The sequence below is a fragment of the Melopsittacus undulatus genome, chromosome 7 (assembly GCF_012275295.1).
Source record: "Melopsittacus undulatus isolate bMelUnd1 chromosome 7, bMelUnd1.mat.Z, whole genome shotgun sequence".
Lineage (NCBI taxonomy): Eukaryota > Metazoa > Chordata > Aves > Psittaciformes > Psittaculidae > Melopsittacus > Melopsittacus undulatus.
In genome coordinates, this window is record NC_047533.1 from 29,262,889 (window position 1) to 29,286,682 (window position 23,794).

General features: G+C 36.7%; 2 protein-coding genes across 5 annotated transcripts in view; one reads left to right on the plus strand and one right to left on the minus strand.

The window, feature by feature from the left end:
• Positions 1-3,587, plus strand: part of CRACD (capping protein inhibiting regulator of actin dynamics) — a 67,646-nt gene extending 64,059 nt beyond the window's left edge. Inside the window, exon 10 of the mRNA XM_031048942.2 lies at positions 627-3,587. Within this exon, the coding sequence (XP_030904802.2) occupies positions 627-787 (161 nt within the window). The 3' untranslated portion in view covers positions 788-3,587. The remainder of the gene's footprint in view (positions 1-626) is intronic.
• Positions 2,867-23,361, minus strand: AASDH (aminoadipate-semialdehyde dehydrogenase). 4 transcript variants are annotated; one of them, XM_005149159.3, is made up of 15 exons: positions 23,245-23,361; positions 22,283-22,536; positions 20,158-20,278; positions 19,124-19,464; positions 18,420-18,612; positions 15,862-16,103; positions 13,783-13,889; positions 13,173-13,345; positions 12,447-12,639; positions 11,788-11,906; positions 9,616-10,450; positions 8,371-8,534; positions 7,652-7,777; positions 6,256-6,387; positions 2,867-5,200 (listed from the first exon to the last, which is right to left on the minus strand). In XM_005149159.3, exons 2-15 carry the CDS (start codon positions 22,510-22,512, stop codon positions 4,802-4,804), a joined length of 3,375 nt encoding a protein of 1,124 aa, XP_005149216.2. In that variant the 5' UTR covers positions 22,513-22,536; positions 23,245-23,361; the 3' UTR covers positions 2,867-4,801. The 4 variants fall into 4 exon arrangements, with proteins under 4 accessions (XP_005149216.2, XP_030904803.2, XP_030904805.2 ...); XM_031048943.2 differs by lacking the exon at positions 23,245-23,361 and adding an exon at positions 23,182-23,219; XM_031048945.2 differs by lacking the exon at positions 22,283-22,536 and having other exon boundaries at positions 23,245-23,287.
• Positions 23,362-23,794: the final 433 nt, after the last annotated feature.

The window sequence follows — 23,794 nt, forward strand, 5'->3', positions numbered from 1 at the left end:
CAACACATTTTCTTGCTGAGACAGCTGTTTGCCTTAAATACGGTATTTTCAAGAAAATGTGGCAAACAGCTGTGAGAAAAACCTGGTTTATTTCTTCTTCAGGATAGTCTCACAAGCGTGGTTAACTGAGGCAGGGAGCTATAGGCCTGCTTTCTTCTCTGTACTTATTTAAGAACCCTAATCTGAAGAGGAAATCTAAATCCTCCTGAATACAGTTGGCTTACTGTATTCAGTATTACATGTACAGCAGCTGCATTACCAAAAAGAAAAAAATCCATCTTTATTTCCCGTTGTTCATTACATTGCAGATGTAATTAAAATAGTTTGTGTAAAGACGACTGGCAAACTGGAAATGTTTTCTTTGAATCTCACAGAGATTGAAAATTTTGCTCCTATTTTTGTGAGTTACCTTACTTGGAGTCTACTCTGAAAAAGGAAACTCGGTTCCTAACTTGATTATTTTGCAACGATAATGAAAAGTAAGATTTAAATTAAAAGGGTTGGAAATAAATATGAAGTGTTAGATTAGAACATCTGCATAGAAAAGAAATGAAATCTCTAGTATTCTGCAACAAAGCACAGGGTTCAAATAATGCTCTTTTATCTTCCCATCCCATCAAAACCAGTGGAAATTTCAGATTCTGTTCCATCAACCCCACTGGCAAAGGAGGTGGCCAAGAGATTCTCTACACCTGATACTAACCCTGTGTCAACAGAACCAGCCTGGCTTGCATTAGCCAAGAGGAAAGCAAAAGCCTGGAGTGACTGTCCACAGATCATAAAGTAAACTGTAAAATTACATCTCTGTTGCTGACTATTAATTGCTTTCTATTTATTCAGCTTTTTAAATGACAAAACTGAAAATGCATGTATTTAAAGACTGAAAACTGAACTGATTATCATTTTGCTCTAGCTCTCTGTAAAGTCTATTCAAGTTATGTATTCCATTGCTTTGACAAATAGCTAAATAAGGTCATGGCAAAAAGTTCAGAGCCAGACTCTCTCAAAAACTTACTAATGCTCAGATATTGGATGTAAATTTTAGGATCATAATAAGGGCCAGAACTTCAGTTCAGAAGCTCCTTTAATTCTGTGGGTATTTGGTTCTGGAATTTTAGAACTCTGTAAGTGTTGATCTCAGAAATCTTTTTCAACACTCCATTGTTGAAAATAAGGCAAGATGCATGTTCCCTTCTCTTATTCCTAACTTTTTCTTTTAAGTGTTAAACTGTATGAATTGTCAGTTCTATTTGCAATTTGAAAGTTTCTTCCCTAATGACAAAATTTGGGAGCTATTATTCCACCTGCAAATGGTAACTAGAAAGATGGTACTATCCAAGTGCTAATTTCTTTCTTCATAGGGTTAATACACTATGTCTGTATTCCCTCACTGCTAGGAAGAAAACAATTCATCCTATTAAAAAAAAAGTGAATTAAAACATTAAAAAAAAAAAATCAGAAAGTTTTCAGAAAGAAGCCAGAGAGTCATGTTTCTTTTAAGTCATTTAAGAGCATCGCTGTTTGTGCCATATTTAAGATGCATAAAGACAGTGATTGCAGATTACAACTTTAAAATTGACTGGAACTGAAATAAGGAAAACTATTCCTGTGCTCATGTAGCTGTAGAATTTGTCTCAGTAAGTTCCCACAGGAGTAAGACTTGCAGAACTGAAGTTAACTGAGAGCGGAAATGTAAGTTGGTGAGAGTTGCAGGAGTTTTAACTCTGCATTCTTCCTGATTTTACTGCAGATGCAACTTCAGGTAGTTAGATATCTTTCTGTACTTTGACCAATACAGCCAGAACACTTTGGAAAGAAGTTTACTTAGCCCATCTCAGGTATCTGCTGTGGCAATTAAACACTTTATTACTTCTTGGAATTAAAATACAAATGTTTACCCTTTCCATCTTACAAAAAAGGATAAAGTCCACAATGTAATAACATTTTTACTGTCCTCAATATCCTACAGAAATAGCTAAGTCTACATTTTAAAAAGTCACCCTAGTAAATAAATCTGTAACACACCTGAGTTTCTTTAACAAGGAAGTCTTTAAAAGTTGCAAGTCTCCTTCTTATAACCATAAGGCTCAAAGGAACCTTTAAGCCTGCATCATAAAGGGAGACATTTTCATGGGAAGAAACTGTATCATTATGTATTTCATGGAAGTATTTTAGCCAAACTGCTGTATGCAGCACAAGGAGTAAGTAGCACTTTAAATTATGCAGAAAACAGAACGAAACCTGCAGTATCTTCCTATTCCAAGAATCAGAAAGGACTTGTCAGCAAAAGTCATTATTGAATACACTACTTCCCATGGCTCAGTATCGTGGTTACAATAGCACAACACAATGGACATGTTAGATCAACTAGATGTGAAGCAGGCAAGACGGAACTGAAAGTGTTCAAGGCCAGGTTAAATGGGGCTTTGAGCAACCTTGACTAGTGGAAGGTGTCCCTGCCAATGCCAGGGGGGTTAGAACTAGATGATCTTTAAGGTCCCTTCCAACCCAAACCATTGTCATTCTATGGGTTTTCTTGGGTCTCTTAAGCCATCAGTATTGCTCAGTTTCAAATTTACAATCAAAAATCTCTGAAGTAGCTTTTTATCCTTAGTATAAAGTATATAAAATGTTTTATACAGAGATGACTCAATACTGCTCTCAAATATTTGGGGGGCAAAAAACCCAAAATGCCACCTTCAAAGTCAAATCTCTGCAACCTTATTTGAAGAATTAATTTTGACCACAATTATTTTTGCTCTGTTAGCACCATGAATTAGCGCATCTTAAATTAAATTTACACTTTTTCTGAGTTTATAAGCCTGCAGTATGTATTTGTAATCACAAGAAATAAACTGCCTGAAACCCATCTTTGTAATTATTTCTTGGGAGAAGGAGCCAGGCAGAAATATAGAGAAGGTGAAGTAAATCAGGATTAAAGATACTGGTATTCTAAAAAGCATAGCAAAATTAGGTGCTATTGTGCATGACATAAGGATGCAATTTTCCAATACAATACATTTATAGCACATAGAATAGAGCTTTCATTAAGGGTTGTCTTAATCTAAAGCTTCAAAGCAGAGTTTTTTCAACCATAAAGGTATCTAGTGTAATAATGGAAACTGTATTATGTACAGTACTTGATGGAAACATTTCTAAAGTGTACATGTTTGACAGTGACATTTCATGTTAAATTAACAAAATTTTGCACTAAATACCAATGAAGTGTTACTTTGCTTTGGCTTTGTTGCAACCATTTCTGATAAAGTGTTGGAAATCTGTAAAAATAAAACCAAAACATTACTACACAGTTTAAAACAGCAAAAATGTTTTAAGAACCAAACAAACCACTATGTAGTATATTGTCTCAATTTTTTGTAACTTATACACACAAAATACCATTTCTTCTGACAAGGTTATATATGATTAACCTCTATGTTCATATAGTAATGTATAAAAACTATAAGATGTATAATTGTGGGGTATTTGTTGTGTACTTTTTTAATTTTTCAAATGTTTTAAAGTGCAATTGTTTATTATACTAATGTCATTTTAATTCTTATTAAACTATAACCCAGTCAAAATTATCTAATCGATGTATGTATTCTGTGTCTCCTTTTGCGAATCACAAAGTTCAGGTTTGCTTTATAAAGACAATTTTTCACAGTGCTACAAGTGTCTTGCCTATGCATTTCTGCCAAGGAACTGGAATTCAAAATAGATGGCTCATCAGAGAGTGAGGTAATAGTTTCTACTACAGTTCTTTTAGAAGACTCAGTCAGATAGATGCTCTCAGCTATGTGTACTTCTGTCACTGCAAATACTTGATTTGCATTACTAATACCAGGTAATTAATTTAAGGTGTTAAAGACAACCAAACCAAATTTACATAACCTTTTATTAATAGCTATCTACAAAGACACTGTAGCAAGAATTTATTCAGATCCCTTAAAAAACTGATAATGGTTGATTTGAGCAATGCACACTTCATCTTGGAAACCAGACTGTACCCGTCATTGAATCTTACTAAATATACACATGTAGATATATTCTGTACTTTAGAATACAAGAAGAAACTCCTGCTGACTTCAATGGAGTTTTGGTATATGCTTGACTGAATAGAAGCCAAGGAGGGCCTAGTCTCACAAGAAATGAACTACTCAGTTTAAACATACTGTAGCAACCAGGTCACTACTACCTGGCATATGCAATCCAAGGCTACGTCTTCAGAAATCAAGTTGAAAGTTAAGATTCAAAAAAGGACTTGAGGTACCTTGTCACAGCACAGAAACCTCATCAGACTAGGCAAACACCAGTCTGACGCATGGAAGAGCCAGGCACAGACTAGGAAAGAACCTCAGGGCACAGGCTAGGCTGGACTCAGAGAGAGGAATACATTCCTCCCTCGGGGAGACACGCATGTTATTCCAAGCTGCAGAGTATGGCACCTTACCACAGTTTCTCCCAACCCTGCAAGCTGAAGCCAAACTACTGACTGACTTTTTCTCATAACATGGGCCAAAGCACAACATTCAAATCCAAACCATCTGAAACATGTTATTTCATTAATTGTAGCTGGAAAATGAGTGAGGGACAGTGAAACTTCTGGCTTGGTGCTGAGCAGCCATCCTTGTTCAATCAGTAGAGTGCTATGTGCACTGGACACTGCCTTCTGCAAAATGCTACCTGGGAAGTCTGCAAAGAGCATCTCTTGCCTACAGTAAAATAGACAGAGAGGTAGAGAGCACCTGTGAGTTCTTAGTTTACAATGTAAACAATAAAAATGAAGCAGCCCAACATCTTAGCTGTTCTTTTTTTCCTGCATATACAAATCTAAGCAATAAACATAGTCATTTCTACAGCCAACAACAAGCTTTGTTCCCCACACTACAGGGGAAGAGAAAACCTCTCCTGGAAGCTTATCTACTCCTTCTGCTGTTCCACTCTTGGCATTCAGGATCCACACTTTGCCATCTGTAGATATTGCTGCCAAAAGAATTTTGTTCTTTAAGTCATCACTTTGGAAAACAAATGGTGTTCCATACACACTTGAAGAGGCTTTAAATTTCCACAGTAAATTACCCTCCATGTTACAACAGTAGATAAAGCAATCATGGGACCCAAAAAATATTTCTTGCTCAGTTAAACTTGAGATGCATGGAGATGAGAACACCGGTCCATTAGTGGAAAACTGCCAAACCTATGGAAAGAATATAACCACCTGTTATCAAAGGTTGTCCACATTATCAGTTTGACAGCAAATGTATTTTTTTCATAGACTAGTTGTTGACAGAAAAGCATTTTATTTCACGAGCATGCTAGATTTCAGTGAGGGCTTGTAAACTACTTGTCAAATTACAAGTTAATTTTTACACACAGAGCAAATGATAAAAGACTCACTCATAAAATAGACGTGCAAGAGTTACTACCTTCTGTGAGGCTCACGTAAAGATGGCCAACTTTGGAAAATAATATTCTTGGGCTGTTGTACCAGAATGAGTAACAAACCCTGAGAATTCTGTTACCATGCCATCCTTAGCCAAAAAGGCAAATATTCCTTTTGTAAAGTATATTTCCTTTGTTCATGCTAATGATGTGCAGATCCCTCCTCAAGAGAGTATCAGTTCTGTAACACTGCTACAAGCAGACACAGAGCATGGGTGAAAGAATACTTTACAATTAGAAGAGGCTTAGGAATTACCATGTATACTGCATCTCAGCCAAATAAACAGAAACAGTAGCAGTTGTTTTAACACCAGATACAAACCACATTAAACTCTGACAAACTAAAAAAATATTCTCCTTTAATTGAATATGAAGGCTGACGTGTATTTTGCCAAAATTATGATTTGGCATTTTCTGATAAATGCATAAACATTCTAAGAAACCTTTACTTCTAAGTAGCCCCCATCCTACAGAACAGATGGCTTTAAACACACTTGAAAAACTCCCAACACCAAACCCATACCATTTCATTTGCCTGTACTACTCTCGACCATTTATTTTGGGTGTAAGGTCTGGACTAGAAATTCTGTTACTGCATCAAGCAACTTGAGAGTTTGTGGTTTTGCCACGAACTGCATGGATTACCCTAGGCAAACAGCTTTTCTACTTTCTCCTCTCTGTAACAATAGACACTTTATTTGGTTCACAAAAAGGCATGCGTTAATTATTAAACCTCAGAAACCAGTATTAATAAAGCACCTTATTAAGGGTTTTTTGATGTACATACAAAACTAATGACAACACTTTTACCTTTTCTCCAGAATGAGTGTAACAATATAAGTTTCCATCCACACACCCAATACAAACATACTTCTCATTGCAGTGAGGAGAGGAGAAGAGTGGTTTTCTCAGGAAGCTTTTCCAAATCTTACTCCCTGTCACCTGTAAATGGCAGTATGGAATAACTGTAATTAACATAACTGTAAGAAGCTGCACAAAACAACCCTTTCTTCACAGCCTTATTAAGCCCTTAAGAATTGAGGAGAGGGAGAGGCAATGAAAAGCAGACTTCTCCCATCCAGGATGCCTACCAGAAGCAAAACTACTCTTCAAATATTAATCTAGCAAAATGTTTACTGTTTTCTATGGGATACTCAATACTCCTGTTTCACCCTTCTCTTCCTTTCCCTAAGCAAAATAATAATTATAGTAGCGTAGTAGTTTTAATAAATGACAGATTCTTTTTAATTCCATTCCCAGTTCCTCAGTCTATGACAAGGACCAAGGAAGCAGAGGGTCTTCTGAAAGCAAGAAAAATAATGATTTGATAGTAAATATAAACACTGTAGGAAATGCTGCAACCCACAATCTATGACTGTTACAATAGGCTCCTGAGGTAGCCTGCACATTCCTATTTTTATAAAAAGTCACTTGGTGTTACAGCTGGGTTTCTCAGCTACTTGTTACTCAGGATTACAGAGGGGTGAGGGGATGGAATCTGCTTTTTCTTAACCACAGCCCAGTAAAGCTGCAAAACCATAAACCAGTTTTCTAAGTCTAGGTTGGGTGTTACTGAAGAAACTTGTAGTGGGTGGGAGGAAAGATGGTTAGGACTCTTGATCTGGGTTGTGTGAGTAGAACACAAACAACTGTTCCAAGTGACTGTTCGTTTTATCTAGCAGGACCAGCTGCAAGCCAACAATGTCTCAGAAATCCATGAAATATCTATCAATATATATCACGAATGACATTCCCCAAGTGCAGAGAACAGAACAGGAATCCAAAATTAAGGAGAAGAGCTATTTAAATGACTACAGGTAGGGAAACAGTAAGAGGAATGAAGGGGCTTTTTTATTTTTTTCTGACCTCAGAAAGTTTGTGAAGTTTTTTTCTAACCCTACTGTCAAAGGGATGGAGGGAAAAAACAAATCTAGACATAATCTCATTCACTAGTTAAACTGATAAGGTAGTCTATGGGAATGAGAAGACATTGATTCCAACTTTGGTCTATAATCAGCATGTAAATTCAAGCAAGTCACTTCAGTTCTCTTTATGACCAGATTATTATGGTAACCTTGTGCATAATAATAAGGCCCTCAAGTGAAAAATATCTTATGGTAACATCACCTGGTTCCTTTCATCAGAAAGGTGATCTTAACTTCATTTAAATTTGAGACTAGGATCAAAGACAAGCAAAGGTACATACTGGGTTTATAGCCAACAGCAGTCCTCCTAGTGTAGCAACATAAAGATGATGTGGTAAAGAACTTAAACAAGGAGATGAAAACACAGCTCCACCTTCACAGTGTAACTTCCACACACATTCCTTTTTCTGTAAGTACAAGAAAAAAGAGGAATTATTTTTCTACAGCAGTTAAAGTTCATCATATTTACAAAGCCCTTCAAATGTCAAAGTTTATCAAACACTGCTTTTAGTCAGCAAACACTGATTAAGAGGTGAAGATATAATCTACATGCTATTATAGCAGCACATATGCCGTTGGCTACTTTCTTTTTCAATCACTAAAAGAAATTCAGCTAATGAAGAGGCAGCATCTGCCCTCTTATTTTCAATCTTCCTTCACCTCTTTTAGAATGTCCACTCTTTTAGATCTCCACTATTAAGCTTTATATCTAATATTAATTTTGTTTCTAGCAGGGAACCCCATCCTGAAACACCTGCAAAGAATTTAATAACTAAAAAACATTTAGTTTGAACTGGGACTACTAGCACAAGAACCACAGCTGAGACCACTACTATTTAATACCACATAATCCTAACCCCACTTGAAGCTGGCCTACCTGTTTCAAAACTGCAATTGTAGACTCCTGATAGTACTAACACCAATGGAACTTCATCTTATATACTAAGGTCCAAGTTGGATATTTATTCTTCCATACATAAAGGTTAATCAGTATTCTTACGTAAATATCCAACGAATACACATGTTGGTCATGCGATCCTATGTAGACTAGTCCACTGGAAGGGTCTACAACTGCAGAGCTTTTCACAGTATCTTCTGTGACAAAAGTCCAGTGTATTTCTCCATCACTGCTTTGAAGCACATACACTAAGCCATCATAACAACCTGTGTGAAATAAAACACAATGGGGCGTAGGGCAATAATGATTATTTTTATTTACGTTGCTAGCTGCATCACTGCTGCAAAGAAATAAGATGACTCATTAGATATAGTTTCAAAACATTTCCTAAAGTTTCTCCTTTTATCTCAAAGTCTTTGCTGATAGTTCATACATTCAAAGTTGACTTTTTGTGTGTACTTTGCAGGTTACATTTCACTGCATTTCTATCAAAATCTACAGTAACAATAATAAAAGACATGAAGAGCTGCTGAAAATGGAGTATAAGAATGTTATTTTAAATTACCTCTTTCCCTAATTTTCCTTGAAAACAAAGATGCTGAAAGAATAAAGTGTGTATGTTTTCTAATGAATACTGAACTATAATTCTAGAAACTCTTCAAGTTTTAATGGAATATTCAATTTTTTCTAACAGTAAATAACAACCAAAATCTAGCAAAAAGATGGTAACATTAGCTTTGTGTGAAAAAAACCTCACGACCTGGACATGTGTGCTAACCAGTGATGTATCCATATTAGCTAAAAAGATAACACTATGATGAGTAATGGCAATTCTGTTGACAATGAATATGATAAAACCCCAAAAAACTTGTTGAAACATGTTCTCTACATCTTCCAAAAGAAGAGTCAAATGAGATAATTAAACTCTGTGAAAAATAATCTGAGACATTATTCTACCTCTATCAATTTTTAAAGATATTTTAAGATTGTGTCATCCTTCCATACTTAAAAAACCTAACAAAACAAAACAGTTTAAAGGTCACACCTTAATCAACCATTAAAAATAAATGGTACCCACTGACTATTCCTTAATATGGCCTTATTAATAAATTGGCATATAATAAAGCACAAGTGTTTATGTTAGATAAGCTCCATCAATGGTTATCATGACACCTAAGTCACTTCTTCCTTCTGTTTCTATTTTATAATGAATTAATTCTGACACAGATATGGAAGCTTATGGAAAGCATAGATGGAGGACATTCAGAGGTAAGAAATAAGATTCTTGCATCTTGTATTTAGCAGAAAAAACGTTATTAAAAATGAAGGCTAAAACAAAAGACATACCAACAATTATGAAATTTCCACACTTAGATACGCAGGCAGAAGATTCAATACGATCTCCAAGGTTCTTCTCCCATTTTACTTCTCCCAAATCTAGATCAATTGCCTGCATTGCATGAGAATGAGAGCCAACATATACAGATGCAGATACTTCACTAGATGGTATTATAACCAGTGGCGATGCATCAACACATTTTCTTGTATTTGACTTCCATCTTATGCATAATGCCAACTTCGCAGTTGCTACATGACTACATTCTGCATGGATCTCCTGTACAGAGCCACAGTCAGCTTTATTTGCCTTGTTTGTAACTGTTAAGACTCTGTCTTCCATTTCATACCCTTGTGTATGGCTTTTCATTATACATGGAACAACTAAATGTGGAAAGGATGGTTGCTGTATCAGTTCCATTCCCACCTGTACTGTATTATTGGGTTGCGTAAAAGTCTTGGTGAAGTTCATAGGAAAAAAAGTATTTCCTCTGCTTAGTGCAATAAATGAAATTAACCCTGAAGCAACCTGAAGACCTCTTTCAGATTTCAGCTTAATATATTTTCCATGGAACTCTTCTCCAATGTTCCCACTTAATTTTCTTTTCATAACACTGTCATGTGTCATTAACTGATCTTCATCTGGGAACAGAATTTTACGAACATGTCTATAAACCTCTTCAATCGAGTGGCTGAGAATAACTTCAAGGAGTCCAGGCACAGCTCTGCCTACAAGCATCTCAATTTCATCATAAAATCGTAGAGCCTGTAAGGAGTCTCCGCCACTGTGCAGGAATACCGCTTCTTTAGAAATGCCAGCTGAATCACCTAGGAGACCCAGAGCAGACTACAGAAAAGAAGAAAGAAAGAGGTAAGAGTCCATGGGTGTTACACCATTGTCACACACATAAAAACTCAAGTTGGGTAAAATCAACCTGAACACCCAGAAGTCCCACTAAAAGTCAACAACTGAGGAAACTCAATACTCTGCAAAAAATCACATGACACATGATAGTGCCAATTGAAGTAGTGATAGAACAAGAGCTGGGGAGAAATGGCTTAAGAGTGAGATATTAATTCTGTACTACAGAATGCTTTGCTCATTCAAATAGTGCAGTTTAAGGAATTAAAACAAACAGCGGTGTATTTCAGTTGTCTGTTTTCAATCACAATACTATCAATTACAACTTTGCAGATAAAACATTTGATGCCTTTTTATAAAATTGGCTAAGGTGCTTTATTTTATTAATAACACTTACATAAACTGGTATCTTTTACTTCCAAATTACTTAAGTAACCAATTTATCTACCTACTTTGGAAGCTATAACACCTTCAATTCATGAAGGGTTTTGGATTTGGCATTGTTACTACAACAAACAGCAATTACTGTGTTTCCTCTCACTGCACTCCCTATTTAGTTAAGTCTGGGTGTAAAGTACAAATCATCTGGTTTTGGAAGCCACCTTCCTGCTGTCCATAATGGGTCTAAGGCACATCCCATCTCTTTAGGTTATCATTTCTATAGCCAACAATACTGCAAGTATCAGCACAGGCAAACTGGGTTACTAATTTCACTATATTTACTTGTTCAGCTCCTAGCCACAGCAAATACAACTTCCAGGCAAAACCTGAAAGTCTACCTTTGAAAAGAAACCAAACCACTAATACTGTTTGGCATCACATTTCAATACCTGAAAAATGCATCTTTAACACAGGAGTTTAGAAACAACACAAAGAGACATTCCAAGAGACAATTATGTAAATTTGCCATCTATTAAAAAAAAAGACTCTTCATAATTATATTGAGAAATAAGAAACTCTGCTAACACAGTAGCTATTTTGTACAAAGTTCTCATGTCTCAGTTACTTGTTTCCCTTAGGAGTACCCTCTTTGGCATGTGAAGCAGTACTCAAAAAGCTACTGACAGGTTAAGTCCTTCCTATGCTAATTGCTTACAGCTCATTGCCCGCAGTTTTATCTGACAGAGAAATATAAATGACTCCCTCTTGGCCACTGCAGAGTGACTCTATTTAAGCATTAACTGAACAGAGAGTTGTACTGCTTAAATCTATAGGCAGCTAGAATGTTCGGGTTGCATTAGTCATACTTCTTAAAACTGTTTAATTCTTGACACATGTATAATGATCCACTTGCAAAGATAAAAAGCAGCCCAAAATACTACCTTCCATAAATACTGCAATCTTTCCCACAATTCCTCTGCGCCACTCAGCTTACTGTCACGCCTTCTGGAGTTTAGATGGTTCTGGTAAATCTTGTTCAGTTCAGATATATCAACTTTGCCTTTGTAGAAAATAAAGTATGATTTTTTTCATTGCTCTTTTAGCATTCACAATTCCAAAACCTGCTCTGCCTAAAAAGCGACTTTATTCTTGTACACACTTCCTCGTTTGTATTCAGTGCACCTGCATTTTTTTTACCTAATCAACTATACAGAATCCAGTAATATTTTTGCTTTTTTGAAAATTTACCCTAGCCTCCCACATAATCCCACCTTCAAGGCCTGATTTTTTTCCCCAGCTGAAGTCAGGGTTCTGTTGCAGACTGCAACAGGAAAGACTGAGAAAGAAACATGCAGTGTTAAAACTAAACTGATTTTACCACTACTCTTTGACTCTGAAATTAAATGCTATCCAGAAAACATAATAGTGGCCACGATTTTCTACTAAGAGTTATCTAATCTACAGATTTTAAAAGCCTGAATCAGGTACTGAATTTTGGTTAATAAAATGATAAATCTCAAAAAAAACAACCCCAAAACCAAAAACATAGGAATAACATTGATTAAAATAAGTGGCAAGGGTACTTAATAATGTAATTTACCATGTGATGTTAAAGGCAAAGCTTTAACCAGGACAAGCTCATCAGGGACTGCGTAAGCTGGTAGACATTTCTGGAGTTCTTTAACTACTTCTTTCTCTTTTAAATCATCTTTGGGTACAACAAATAGAATAAGTTTTTCCTGCTGATACCAGGTCACTGCACAGGCTTCTACCTGACAAAGATCTTCAGCAGCCTGTAATTAAAAAATATTAGTCTTGCTTTGAAATGCAGTTTATCAATAGAATAAAAGTAGGAAAACCCACAATTTTAAAAATACACATTTAAAAAAAATATTTGCCTCACATTCCTACATTGTATCCTATGAAATAAGTTTCTCTTGTAACTGAATTTTGTACTTCTTCACATAAAAATGAACTCAGAGAAAAATGTCTTATTTGCCAAGGTGCCATCAATGAGATATATTCCATGAGTCTAACAATCCTGTAGAACAATTACTATACACGCATTGCAGTACAACGTTAAATACTTTTTGGGGTGTTTATACAGTTCTCAATTCTCCTGGAAGAAACCATACAATAAAACAGATTTCCAAGAAACAAACTCCTCTCTAAATGACTAGATTTTTGATAATACACCCTCCCAATTTTTTTAAGACTCCTAAAAGTCATCTAAAAATGAGTAAGAAACCATGTCTGATGATAATGATGCATTTGTTGTCCCTGCTCTTCTATACTGGCATACAGCACTTACTCAATGTTACGTTACCTGCTGCAACCATTCAATATTAAAACGTTTGCCGTGACGTTTAATCTGATTGTCTTTCCGGCCCAAAAAGAACAACTTTGCATTCTGCACTCTTACAAAATCCCCTGTTTCTCTCATTGTGCCCAGGGGTACAGTTACTTCATCATCCAGAAAGCAGATTCGTTCTTTACCACCTACACAGAAAAGATTGTGGTCCTATATATTAAATGGTTAACTACAAATGAAAATTATAAAGAATATTTGGCCAAATTTTCCTATACTCTAACAAACATTGTAAGAAGTACTAAAAGATTATCGTCAATATCTAAACTTCCGCAATGTACAGACTGGGCTATGCACTTAAGTTAATACACAAAACTCACTTCAACTATCAAAATGCAAACACGAAAAAGAATCGATATAATGAAAGAACAATCTGCAGATAAAATTAATTTCCTGATCATCTTTTCAACAACTTAAAATACCATCAGAAGGTTCCCAGCCCAATAGGAACTGAAATTCTATATTAATCTGTAAATGAGAAGCAGACATCAAGTAAAATATTCAACATATTATTAAAACTCAGTCAACTAAGAAAAGTATCTTAGATGAATAAGAAATATAAAGTAACCTATAAATATTTGTCCCTCGCCTTCCAGAACTGCAGAACCATTGGCATCTCTGACCTCAACTTTTGTTCCAAGGAGTGGTGATCCCAAATGAATAGGGAAATCAGTTCTAAATACATTAAAAGAGAGAAATAGTAAAAATCTTCTGAACATAAAACAACTGTTCCAGAAATGAGTTTGCAGTCTTTTAAAGGTTTGCTATTAGAACACAGGTAAATGCTTGGGGCTTCTTTATACAAATGCTTCTTCTTTAAAAACACCTAAATTCCTTCAAAATTAGAAATGTCAGAGTGCAGGGGTTTCATTTCATATACCAAAACCCCAAAGAATTATAGAAAATAAGACTTGAACAGACCCTGAAAAAAACCCAAAGAACCCTGAGAGTTTCAGCCAGTTTTTAAGTTGAAACTTCCATCAAATTAACCAATTTAAACATATGTAGCTGCTTTCTAATTAATTCTTTCCCTGTCCTTTGAGCTTTTGCTCTATTTCATTACTGATGTTGTGGCAACAAGTAGAGGTGACTCTTTCACTAAAGACTGAAATAAAAGAAACTAATTTCAATGCTAAGTATGTATCTATTATAGATTTCTGTTGACTGCAGACAGACTTCTTCCTTTCTCTTCGTTCTTTAACCTCTTAGAGCAGTTGCATTACTTCACTTATTGAATATAGACACTATTTCTGAGTGGGAGTAGAGAATAACATATTTTCCTTAGTATAACAAAATTTATAAAGCAAAGTAACTTTAAATAACTTTGGTAATATATTGAATTAGGCATGGATACCAGTTCAATTTCTGTCATAAAGTATCATATTTTATGTTTGAACCCAGAGAAATCAGAATGAAAATGAGTTTTACATGAGAATTTAATAACCCTTTATGACCAACCACTCTTCAAGGGTTGAAGTGCCAGGTTAATGTATCACATAATTTGTCCAAAATATCCCAATTCATACAACATATAACTCAAGTTGCATGTATAGTTATCATGCCAGGGAATAATTACACATTTCAGAGAGCAAATGAAACACTGATGTAGCTGGAAGTACCTATCATGATCTTCACTCTCATGTAACTCTATAAAACAACAACAACACCACCACCACCAATGTCAGAAATTGAGTGAGAAAAGCCAGAGTGCTAAATGATGAAAAGGAAGTATTCTGGAAATTCAAGTAAAATTACTGTGGGACCATTGGTCACTTGGACAAATTTCTGCCAAGCATCCTCGTCGAGTAATATCAGTGGAATCCTTTGCCAAACAGTGTATTATGCAATATTAGAAGAAAACCCAGTACCTCGTCTCTACTTAAGTGATTATTTGTGGAGGTTTAAAAACCCTAGGCAAAAGCACAGTAGCAGTAAGAAACACATGTATATATACTGATTACATCTGAAAATAAACTTAAGCATTTTTGCTTAACATGAGTAAATCTCAGAAGTAACATTCTGAACTTGACAGCACTAAGCTATAACTCTATCTTTGCTCCAGGGCTAGAATTGAAAGTTAGAGAGACCCATTTGTTTACTCTCACTGACAGCTGTATTAGGTTTCTTCTCTTTGGCCATGCACAATCTTACGCGAAAAACCTCATGATGACCAAGAGTGTGGCTAACTGAAGTTACTAGCAAATTGGGTAGAAGCCATTTGTCTGCAGAAGTGTGACACTGATTCAATAGTGCCATGTAGTGAGACAGCACACCCTGGACTAGACTAGTCCACGTTCAACATGTGGAATCATAGGCTGGAATAAGGAAGAGGTCTAGATACAGAGATTACTAAAACCATCATGATGTATTATGTGAAACTTAACAGGTCAACAGAACACAGAATTTCAGACTGTATTTCTGTCATTCAAGAATCATTCATCGACAACTTTTACTTGAGGGGGATGTATTAGAGCAAGAGAGACTGGATTAGTCTATTTCTACATTTAAAAAAAAAAAAAAGTAACTTTAATCAGCATAAACACTCATGAGGACTCAGTAGCTCTGGAAACAGGAGACCAAAGTTCTATTTCTAGTAATTTTCATCATTCACATGCATTCACAAGCCATGAAAACTGACAATTCCTACCTAAAATCATCAGTAAAAACCTCTTCAGGAATCCTGTAGCAAGTGGCCCAGCTTGACACTTCAGTAATACCATACAAATTAAAAATACTTGTTTTGTTCTCCTTGTGCTTCCAACTTTTTAAGAGATTCAATACAGGAAATGCTTCACCACCAAGGGCTAAGACACGAAGAGAAGTATTTGCAGACAACACTGTTGATTTAATAATGTGAGTTCCAAACCTTCTGAGAAGAGTTGGTGTTGCCTGAATGATAGATATTAGAGAAAGACCTGTTATATTTTTTCAGTATATCTGTAGCCGTCTTCCTGCTTTACCATATCTGCTGTATAGCTATATTGTGGATGTACTTAACAACCATCTATGTAGAGCAGATGACATCAACCATCAGATACGGTACAGTAAATTTATATGCATATGTATTTCAGTGGTGTTTTGTGAGATTTTGTTTTTTATGTGAAGCCTTAATGAGTACCATCAGTACCAATCTATGTTCTTCTGCAGTTTCTTCTTTACTTAGATGTGTTATGGGTTTCCTATTGTGCTACAGCTATTACCTAAAGTGTGTGTAAGTTAGTTCTCATGTTAATTACTTTGAAACAGAAAACAGCAAACAGTATTCTCTTGATGTTGCTGAGCTCTTCTTCCCTTCATTCCAGAACGTTACTTCAACAACAGCCTATACACGTGATTAACCTGCACACAGAACATTTAAAGAACTTTCAATTGCACTAAAAATTCCAAGGATGCCAGATTCTGGGTTATTCCTTATTTTTGCAAATATAGCAGAAGATCAGTTGTTCTGAAAGCCTTCACATCTCACTCTAAAATGAGCAAGGGGGAGGGGGGAAATAGGGTAATTAAAAGAAAAAAAACCAACTTCCTTAAATACAACTTCTGTCAAACTACTGGTAATGTAGAGCCCTTTCACTGAAGGGAAAAACAACAAATCATTTTAACAAACATATTTCACTGTCATTCTTGTCTAGTTTTTCTAGTAAGAGGACCAGAAAATTAATGGAATTATTTCTTACCAGGTTATTTTCTTCTAGTAATACATGAAGATCATCACTTTTCAACTGATCATTTTAACTTTGGTGAATTATAGGGAAGAAAGACAGAAAGGAAAAATTACTCCTTCCCTCCCTCATAATAACTTTTTGGATTTCTCAGGTCTACTCAACCAAGTCAAGAGGGGAATGTAATGTCTTGCTACAATTTAAGAAACATCATAAAATTATTCATCACCAGTTAATCTCTAAGGAAAACATTTTTGTCATTAATTTAGCTGGGAACACTTCCTTCACTGATTTAGAAAATGATCAAAAAAATCACAAAATCAAACTTTTCTTAGAAAGACATCTTGAATGCCTCCATTCATCAAATTTCACCTTTCTCTATTAATGCTTAACATGCTTAAAGCCCCATGTATCTTAAAAAGTCTTAAAACCTTTACTTTAAAATTTTTGCTAAACTGATCAAGAAACTTGTATATGACAGGAAATTCTACGCTATTGAGTTTTGTAGCCATCATAATAACTAAAAATAAGAGCAGATAATAAAGTAATTAAGTATTTGCAGCTAGTGGATTTTTCTCTGCTGTGGAATCTTCAGTTAACTACTCATTAATCTTAAATTTACACCTTGTAATCTCAACTATCACCATTCCTCCAAGAGAAAAAGAAATCTCAGAATTTCTATGAGTGCAAACACTTCAGAATTACAACATTAATGGCAAAGCAAGGCTTAGGGGTTGATTTATCATAATTAATAATCAGACCATACTCATTTTGTTCAAAGTCACAAGTGAGATCAATTTCTAATGACTCTTCCTAATTTATGTTTCCATACTCAAGTGGTAGTTTTACAAAACATTTTGTTACACTACAAGGCAAGGGTAGACTTACTCAGCAATGCTGGATGCTCATAAATTCAAGTAAATTTTCCAAAAAATTAACTTTAAAACTATTAAAATTGAGACAATATAGGAGATGATGCATGCTAAGGCACAAGGAGCACATTAAGCCTCATATAAACAGGTGACCTGAAAACAATGTGTTGCTGTGGAATCAATTATTCTTTTGCTCTCATTACTGTAAAAGCAACAAACATTTTATCATCCTACAAATGGAAGTGGTTTAGCTGTATTTTTAGCATAAGAGACAACCATTAAAACTTATAAGCTGTTTATGAAGAAAGGCTCCAAGATCAAGCCTATTAAAAAGTGCTAAAAATGTCTGTTAACAGGTTACTCCGTTACCAGATTCTTCAGAACTAACTGCTTAATTAACAGAATAATTAATTCTTAAGAATTAATGATTTCTTAAGATGAACACTGGTTTTATGTTTTGTTCCTTGCTTTCTGTCACAAAATGTTTGAGGTTTTTGATCAAATGGTAATTTTCTAATCAGCTAACACTACAGCAAAAAGGGTACTGTGAGCTGCGCCCTTAAGGAAGAACACAGCTGTTCTCATTAGCACCTAGACTGATGAAAAAGCAGTACACATTAGGAATGGTGAGAAGCAAGACACTGAAGACACTTATCTTAGGTGTTGCCTACCTGCAACACTGTCACATGGTGATGGTGAAATAGAGCAGCAGACAGCTCTGTAGGTATCATTTTAATAGTGTTTGGTACTATAAGAATAGAGGCTCCACTTGTCAGAGCAACAAACAATTCAACCACAGATGGGTCAAATGTCAGTGGAGAAGCCAGGAATAGCAAGTCATCCAGTGTGATCTCAAATATGGATCTAAAATAAGAAAGCTAGGAATTACAATCTGACGCATGTTATTAAAAAACATTTTCAAAGCAAAAGAGCAGCATGAAAGAAACGTGCTTCAGCAAACCTAAGGTCTTAAGGGCTGCTCTGAATATACAGGCATAGGCAGGCCAGGCAATTTGAGCACAAGTTTCTGCATCGAGACTGTAACTACTGATTAAATTAATGAGGTTCTTTACTAAGGTATCTACCACATTACAAACAAATACAGTATGTTGGAGGATGAATTTCAGCTAACGGATGCTCAATAAAAAACAAATATGGCATTTTCTGTAATTTTGGGGTTTTTTTTTATGAAGTATTAAATGAAGCAGAAAGAAGCCCTGGTTGTCTAAAAAGGAATTAGGATTTAAAATTACAGAACATAGTAAATATAATCAATAGTTAATTTTGTTATACATTTCTTTTAAGCTGCAAGCCAGAATACCTTATGTGTCAAATTTGTAAAAGTATTTAAAAGAAAACTGGAAACCACACTTACTTGAGATGTTGAATATTTGGCACTATACATTTATGAGGCACTCTGACTATTTTAGGGATTCCTGTAGTTCCTGATGTATGCAAGACATATGCTAAAGAGTATTTCTGGCCAACAGCCATGTATGCCCCTTCTGATGTTTTGACTTCAGTTTGATCTGGGTGAATAGTATATCCTGGCTGTGAGTTAGCCATAGCTTTGGAAGGTTCATATTTACTTGTCACATTGTGTACTTGCAGATTTATATCTGTGTTGCTTGACCTCATTTGGAAGAGAGTTAAACCAATATGTTCTATTGCAGAAGAATTGTGGTTAAAATAACCAACATGGGACATCTGGAATTTCTGTGAGAGGAAAGAAACAATTTAAACAGCAGAATTCAGGACATGCTGTTATTGTTCTACTTTATGCAATGAAATATGAAACAGCGTTTCATACAAATAAACTGATTTTTCATGCCTCTATTTTTTGAGGACACGCATCAGACAATTTTAAACTTGTGCATTTTTATATATTAAACATGAGTGAACACAAACATTATAAATATGAAATAAGCAATTCTGTAAGCAACTAATGAAAAGGGAAAATATAGAATTCAGCAGAAAACAAAGAACTCTGAATTATAACTAGATGGTTCAAACTTGTCTATTCCCTTTGCAGTGAGGGTATAAGATCTGGGAGGTGCTGGACAAAAGGAAACAACAGAATTAAATGCAAGAGTTTTTTCAACTATTGCAAAAAATTCCAGCTCTCATCCTTGACATATGGAGAAACAAGTCTGGAAAAATCTTCGAGCACCAGTGCCAAACAAGCTTTCCTCACAACACTGTAATAGGAAAGCAGGCAATTTTTTTGAAGAGGAGGAAAAGTACTTTGTACTGCTAATTTTAATGTTCTTTTCCAAATGAAAAAGACAACCTCTTGACATGAAGAAATAAAACAACCCCATCTAAGCTTATTAAACCAGAATACAATCTGAATAACTACACATTCCTAAATTGTCCTTTAATGCTTCCTGTAGAAGCCTGAACACTTACATTTAGTTTGTCATTCTCAACTAGGACATACTGAAGATTGCTTTTCTTCATGAAGTAGGTGGATAACACGGGTGGTGCATCTGGATCAACAGGAGCATAGGCAGCTGGAACTTGAAGGATTCTAACAAGATACAAATGTTTTTAACTTATTAAAAAAATTTAAGAAAATCCTCTTAAATATCACTAATATTTCTTTTATACTTTTATAGTTCCCAGAGCTAAAAAATTTATCAATAAAATGACTTTGAAACATTCTGTTGGAAAAAAAGTTGGAGAAATAATCAGTGTTGCCTTTTGGTATTTTACAGCAAGGAAAAAGATTAAAGCTAGATGAAAACATTCAACATTATTTAAGGCCAACCAGGTTGTTGATGACAAAGGTGTCACTGACATAAACAGTACATTTGAAGTTTCTGCTATTGACGAGGAAATTAAATACAAGCATTTTGTTCATGTATACAGATTTATAAACATATTTTAAAAAATCCACTTGAAGTCAGCACACTGAAACATTTTCTGTTCTCACTAGTATAACGAATCCAGCACCATAAAAATCTAAGCACCTAGCCGAATTTCTTCTCAAATAAACAAGCAGAGAAATACTAAGTATCATTCTGCTCTCAGTGCGCTTTACATCGTAGTCCTTCTCAACAGTTGCTCGCTAAAATCCCCCCCTCTAGTGGCTTCACTTGATAACGACAAGCACTTGAATTAATGTCACAGAAAGCCAAGACAGGAGTGGCAACCAAAATATGCACAGCTTCCATAAATCTTCATATTTTTTCTAAGGCTGAGTTAACACGTACAATTCATTATATCTCTTCTCTGTGAAGTGATTTATCACTGCAGGAATTATGAGATCCAGAATGCAGACCTGGAAACTGCGGCATTCTGCATACTAGAATAGCCACCCACCGGTATCACCTAAGCCTGCTCTGCATCATACACAGCACTTAACGACTCAGCAACAACAGCTGTAAGGATTAAAATGCCACAGTATTTCCCAGTTACACAGCAAAAGAAAACAGTGTTGCTGCTCAGTTCAGTGGGTTATAAGATCTTCAATCTTTAAACCAGGTGGCAAGTGACCCCAGCATGCCTCATCCAACCTCCTGCCAGCTGTGACACCAGACCAAGCTGTCTGGGACTTTATCCAGTCAGGTCTTGAAACCCTTCATGAATGGTACCTGCATATCTCTGGACAACCTGCTCCACTGCTGGACTGGGGGCAAAAGTGTTTCCTGACCAATGAGAATGCTCTTCAGTGCTTCTGGGAGGTTTATGATTGCAGTGCTCTCTCACTCAGTTCACTCAAATCTCTATACTCAACTGTGATATGTCCTCTTGTGTGCAGTGTGACAATAAAATACTGATGCAGACCATTCCCCTAGGAAGCACAACTGCTGCTGTATACGTCAGCTGAAGACAATATGCTTGTGATGCTGCAATTCTACATTACTTCATACATGCGCTGGATATAAAAGATACATACATAAAGGATATAAACATTAGAATTCATCAGCAGAAGTAGGGTTTAAAAAACTGATGAATTAGCTTGAATATTGTGATCACAAACATTGCAATCTCCTGGCCATTAAGTAATCAATGTCACTTTAGTGCTTCATTGCTCATTACTTTATCCTACAATGTTTGTAATGGAACTTGAACTGTGTGGTCATTTGGCTTAAAGAATGAAACCTGTTTTCAATGCATAATTTTTTTTTTCTATCAAGACAAGAATACATTAGAAATCCTGCATGCTCCTTTTCTTGTATAGGTACATTTATTCTGTTGGATCACCTCCATTTTTAAGCAAGCACAACAGATACTTGTCATTAATTTATTTATATTTCCATAAATATGCTTAATTGCTTTTTTAAAAGGGAACAGTTACAGACACTTTAGATGAAAAAATTTAAGATTCAAAACAACTTTAGCAGTGGTTTCCAAAAAGATTATAAAACTGACATATTTTTCCTTAAAGAATGCCAGACTCCAGTGCCTCTTGCCTGTATTACTACAGTATTGCTGCATTTTTGTTATTAAAATATAAGCAAACTGAAAATCTGCTTTTAGAGATAACCCATAAAAACTGAACACACATTGCAAGCATTCAAACCATTACCCTAAGATCCAAGATGGTAAGTTTATTCCTGGGTAGCAGTAAAGGCCTATTTCACATTTTCCTTGCTGGTGACAGAGCTTTTGAAGGAAAGCTGTTAATTCCATGGCCAGCTTAACCACCATTGCGTATGTGTAGAAAGTTGGAGGCTTGCCATTGCACTCATCAAATAAAACTGCTTTTCTATCAGAGTAGAGGCTTGCTGCCTGATTCACCAGTTCCTGAAGAGTCATCTCAGATGCATATCTTCAGTTCCCCTGAAAGATTAACAGACCAGACTGCGTTGTCACTGCCTCACTTCTAATGCTTCAGTCCAATTATAAGCACAAAAAGCACTATCAAGAAGGAAAAAGGATCCATGGCAGAAAACTCAGAGACTCACCACACTTCATACTGCAGAAGCATAATGCCTTTTTGTTTTATTGCTTGCCATGGGTCTTATGCTAAGGCCCAGGATACAGTAATTTACCATTATTTCATTGTACAGAGACAGTTTGCTCCTCATCATTATACCTTTATTTGTAAAGCTGGCGGCACTGGATTAGTAACTTTACTAGCAGGAGTTAATTAATAACGTTGTCTTTACTAGAACTGCGAAATACGAATCCTTCTTTTGCAAGCAGGAAACCCAACGCATGGATTGCCAAGGTTATTGGGGTACTAACGCTTCTGCTGCCGCACCCCTCAGCCCTACGGCCTCTCCCGTCACGCCCACAGCGGTGACCAAGCCGCGGACCGGAAGGCTCCAGGCCGAAGCCCCTCCCGCCTTCACTGCGGCAGCTTCGAGACTCAAGAGCGTTCCCGAACCAGGACTGGCGAGGGCCGCACACCCCGCCGCGCTCAGTGTCCCCGTTTCCACCCGCGACGGGCACGACCTGACCGCTCCCGGGGGACCGCGGTACCTCTCCGGGGCTGACGAATCAGGGCGGCCCCACCGACCACCACTGCTGCCGCGGGTCTCCCACCTGAGCCACCGCTGAGCGACTTCCCAGCACCCTCCTTTGCTCCTCCGCCACCTAGCAACAGAACGTCAGCTCTTCCGATAGGCTGCACGGTGCTCGTCATGGCCAACTCCGCAGTAACGCGGCGTCTCATTGCCCAATGACCGTCGCGCTGTTGGGGCGTCCCCCAGCAGCACCCGGTCCGCCAGTGGCCTGTGTGGGGCGGTGCCATTTTTGTCTTGAGGGTGAGATGAACAGAGGACTCCAAGGCCCTCCGGCAGCTTTTCCTTCAGACATGAGAAGGGGGCTAAAAGACCCGCAGGTGGCCGGGGTGAAGGGGCACGGTTGTCCCGCCACACTTAAAGGAGTTCAATTATATCTGTACCCATGTAGTCATTCGCTCCCTTCCTCCCCCCCTCAGGAGGTGGTACAGGCCTTCCAGCCGGTGCGATCGCCGTTGGGATGGAAGCCCGGGCGGGTCAGCCGTTGCCGTAGCCTCCGCGGACGGTTATAACGCTTTGCTGCCGGGAGCTCGGTGGGGTGAAGGGGCTGTCGGCTGGGTGTGAGAGGCGCC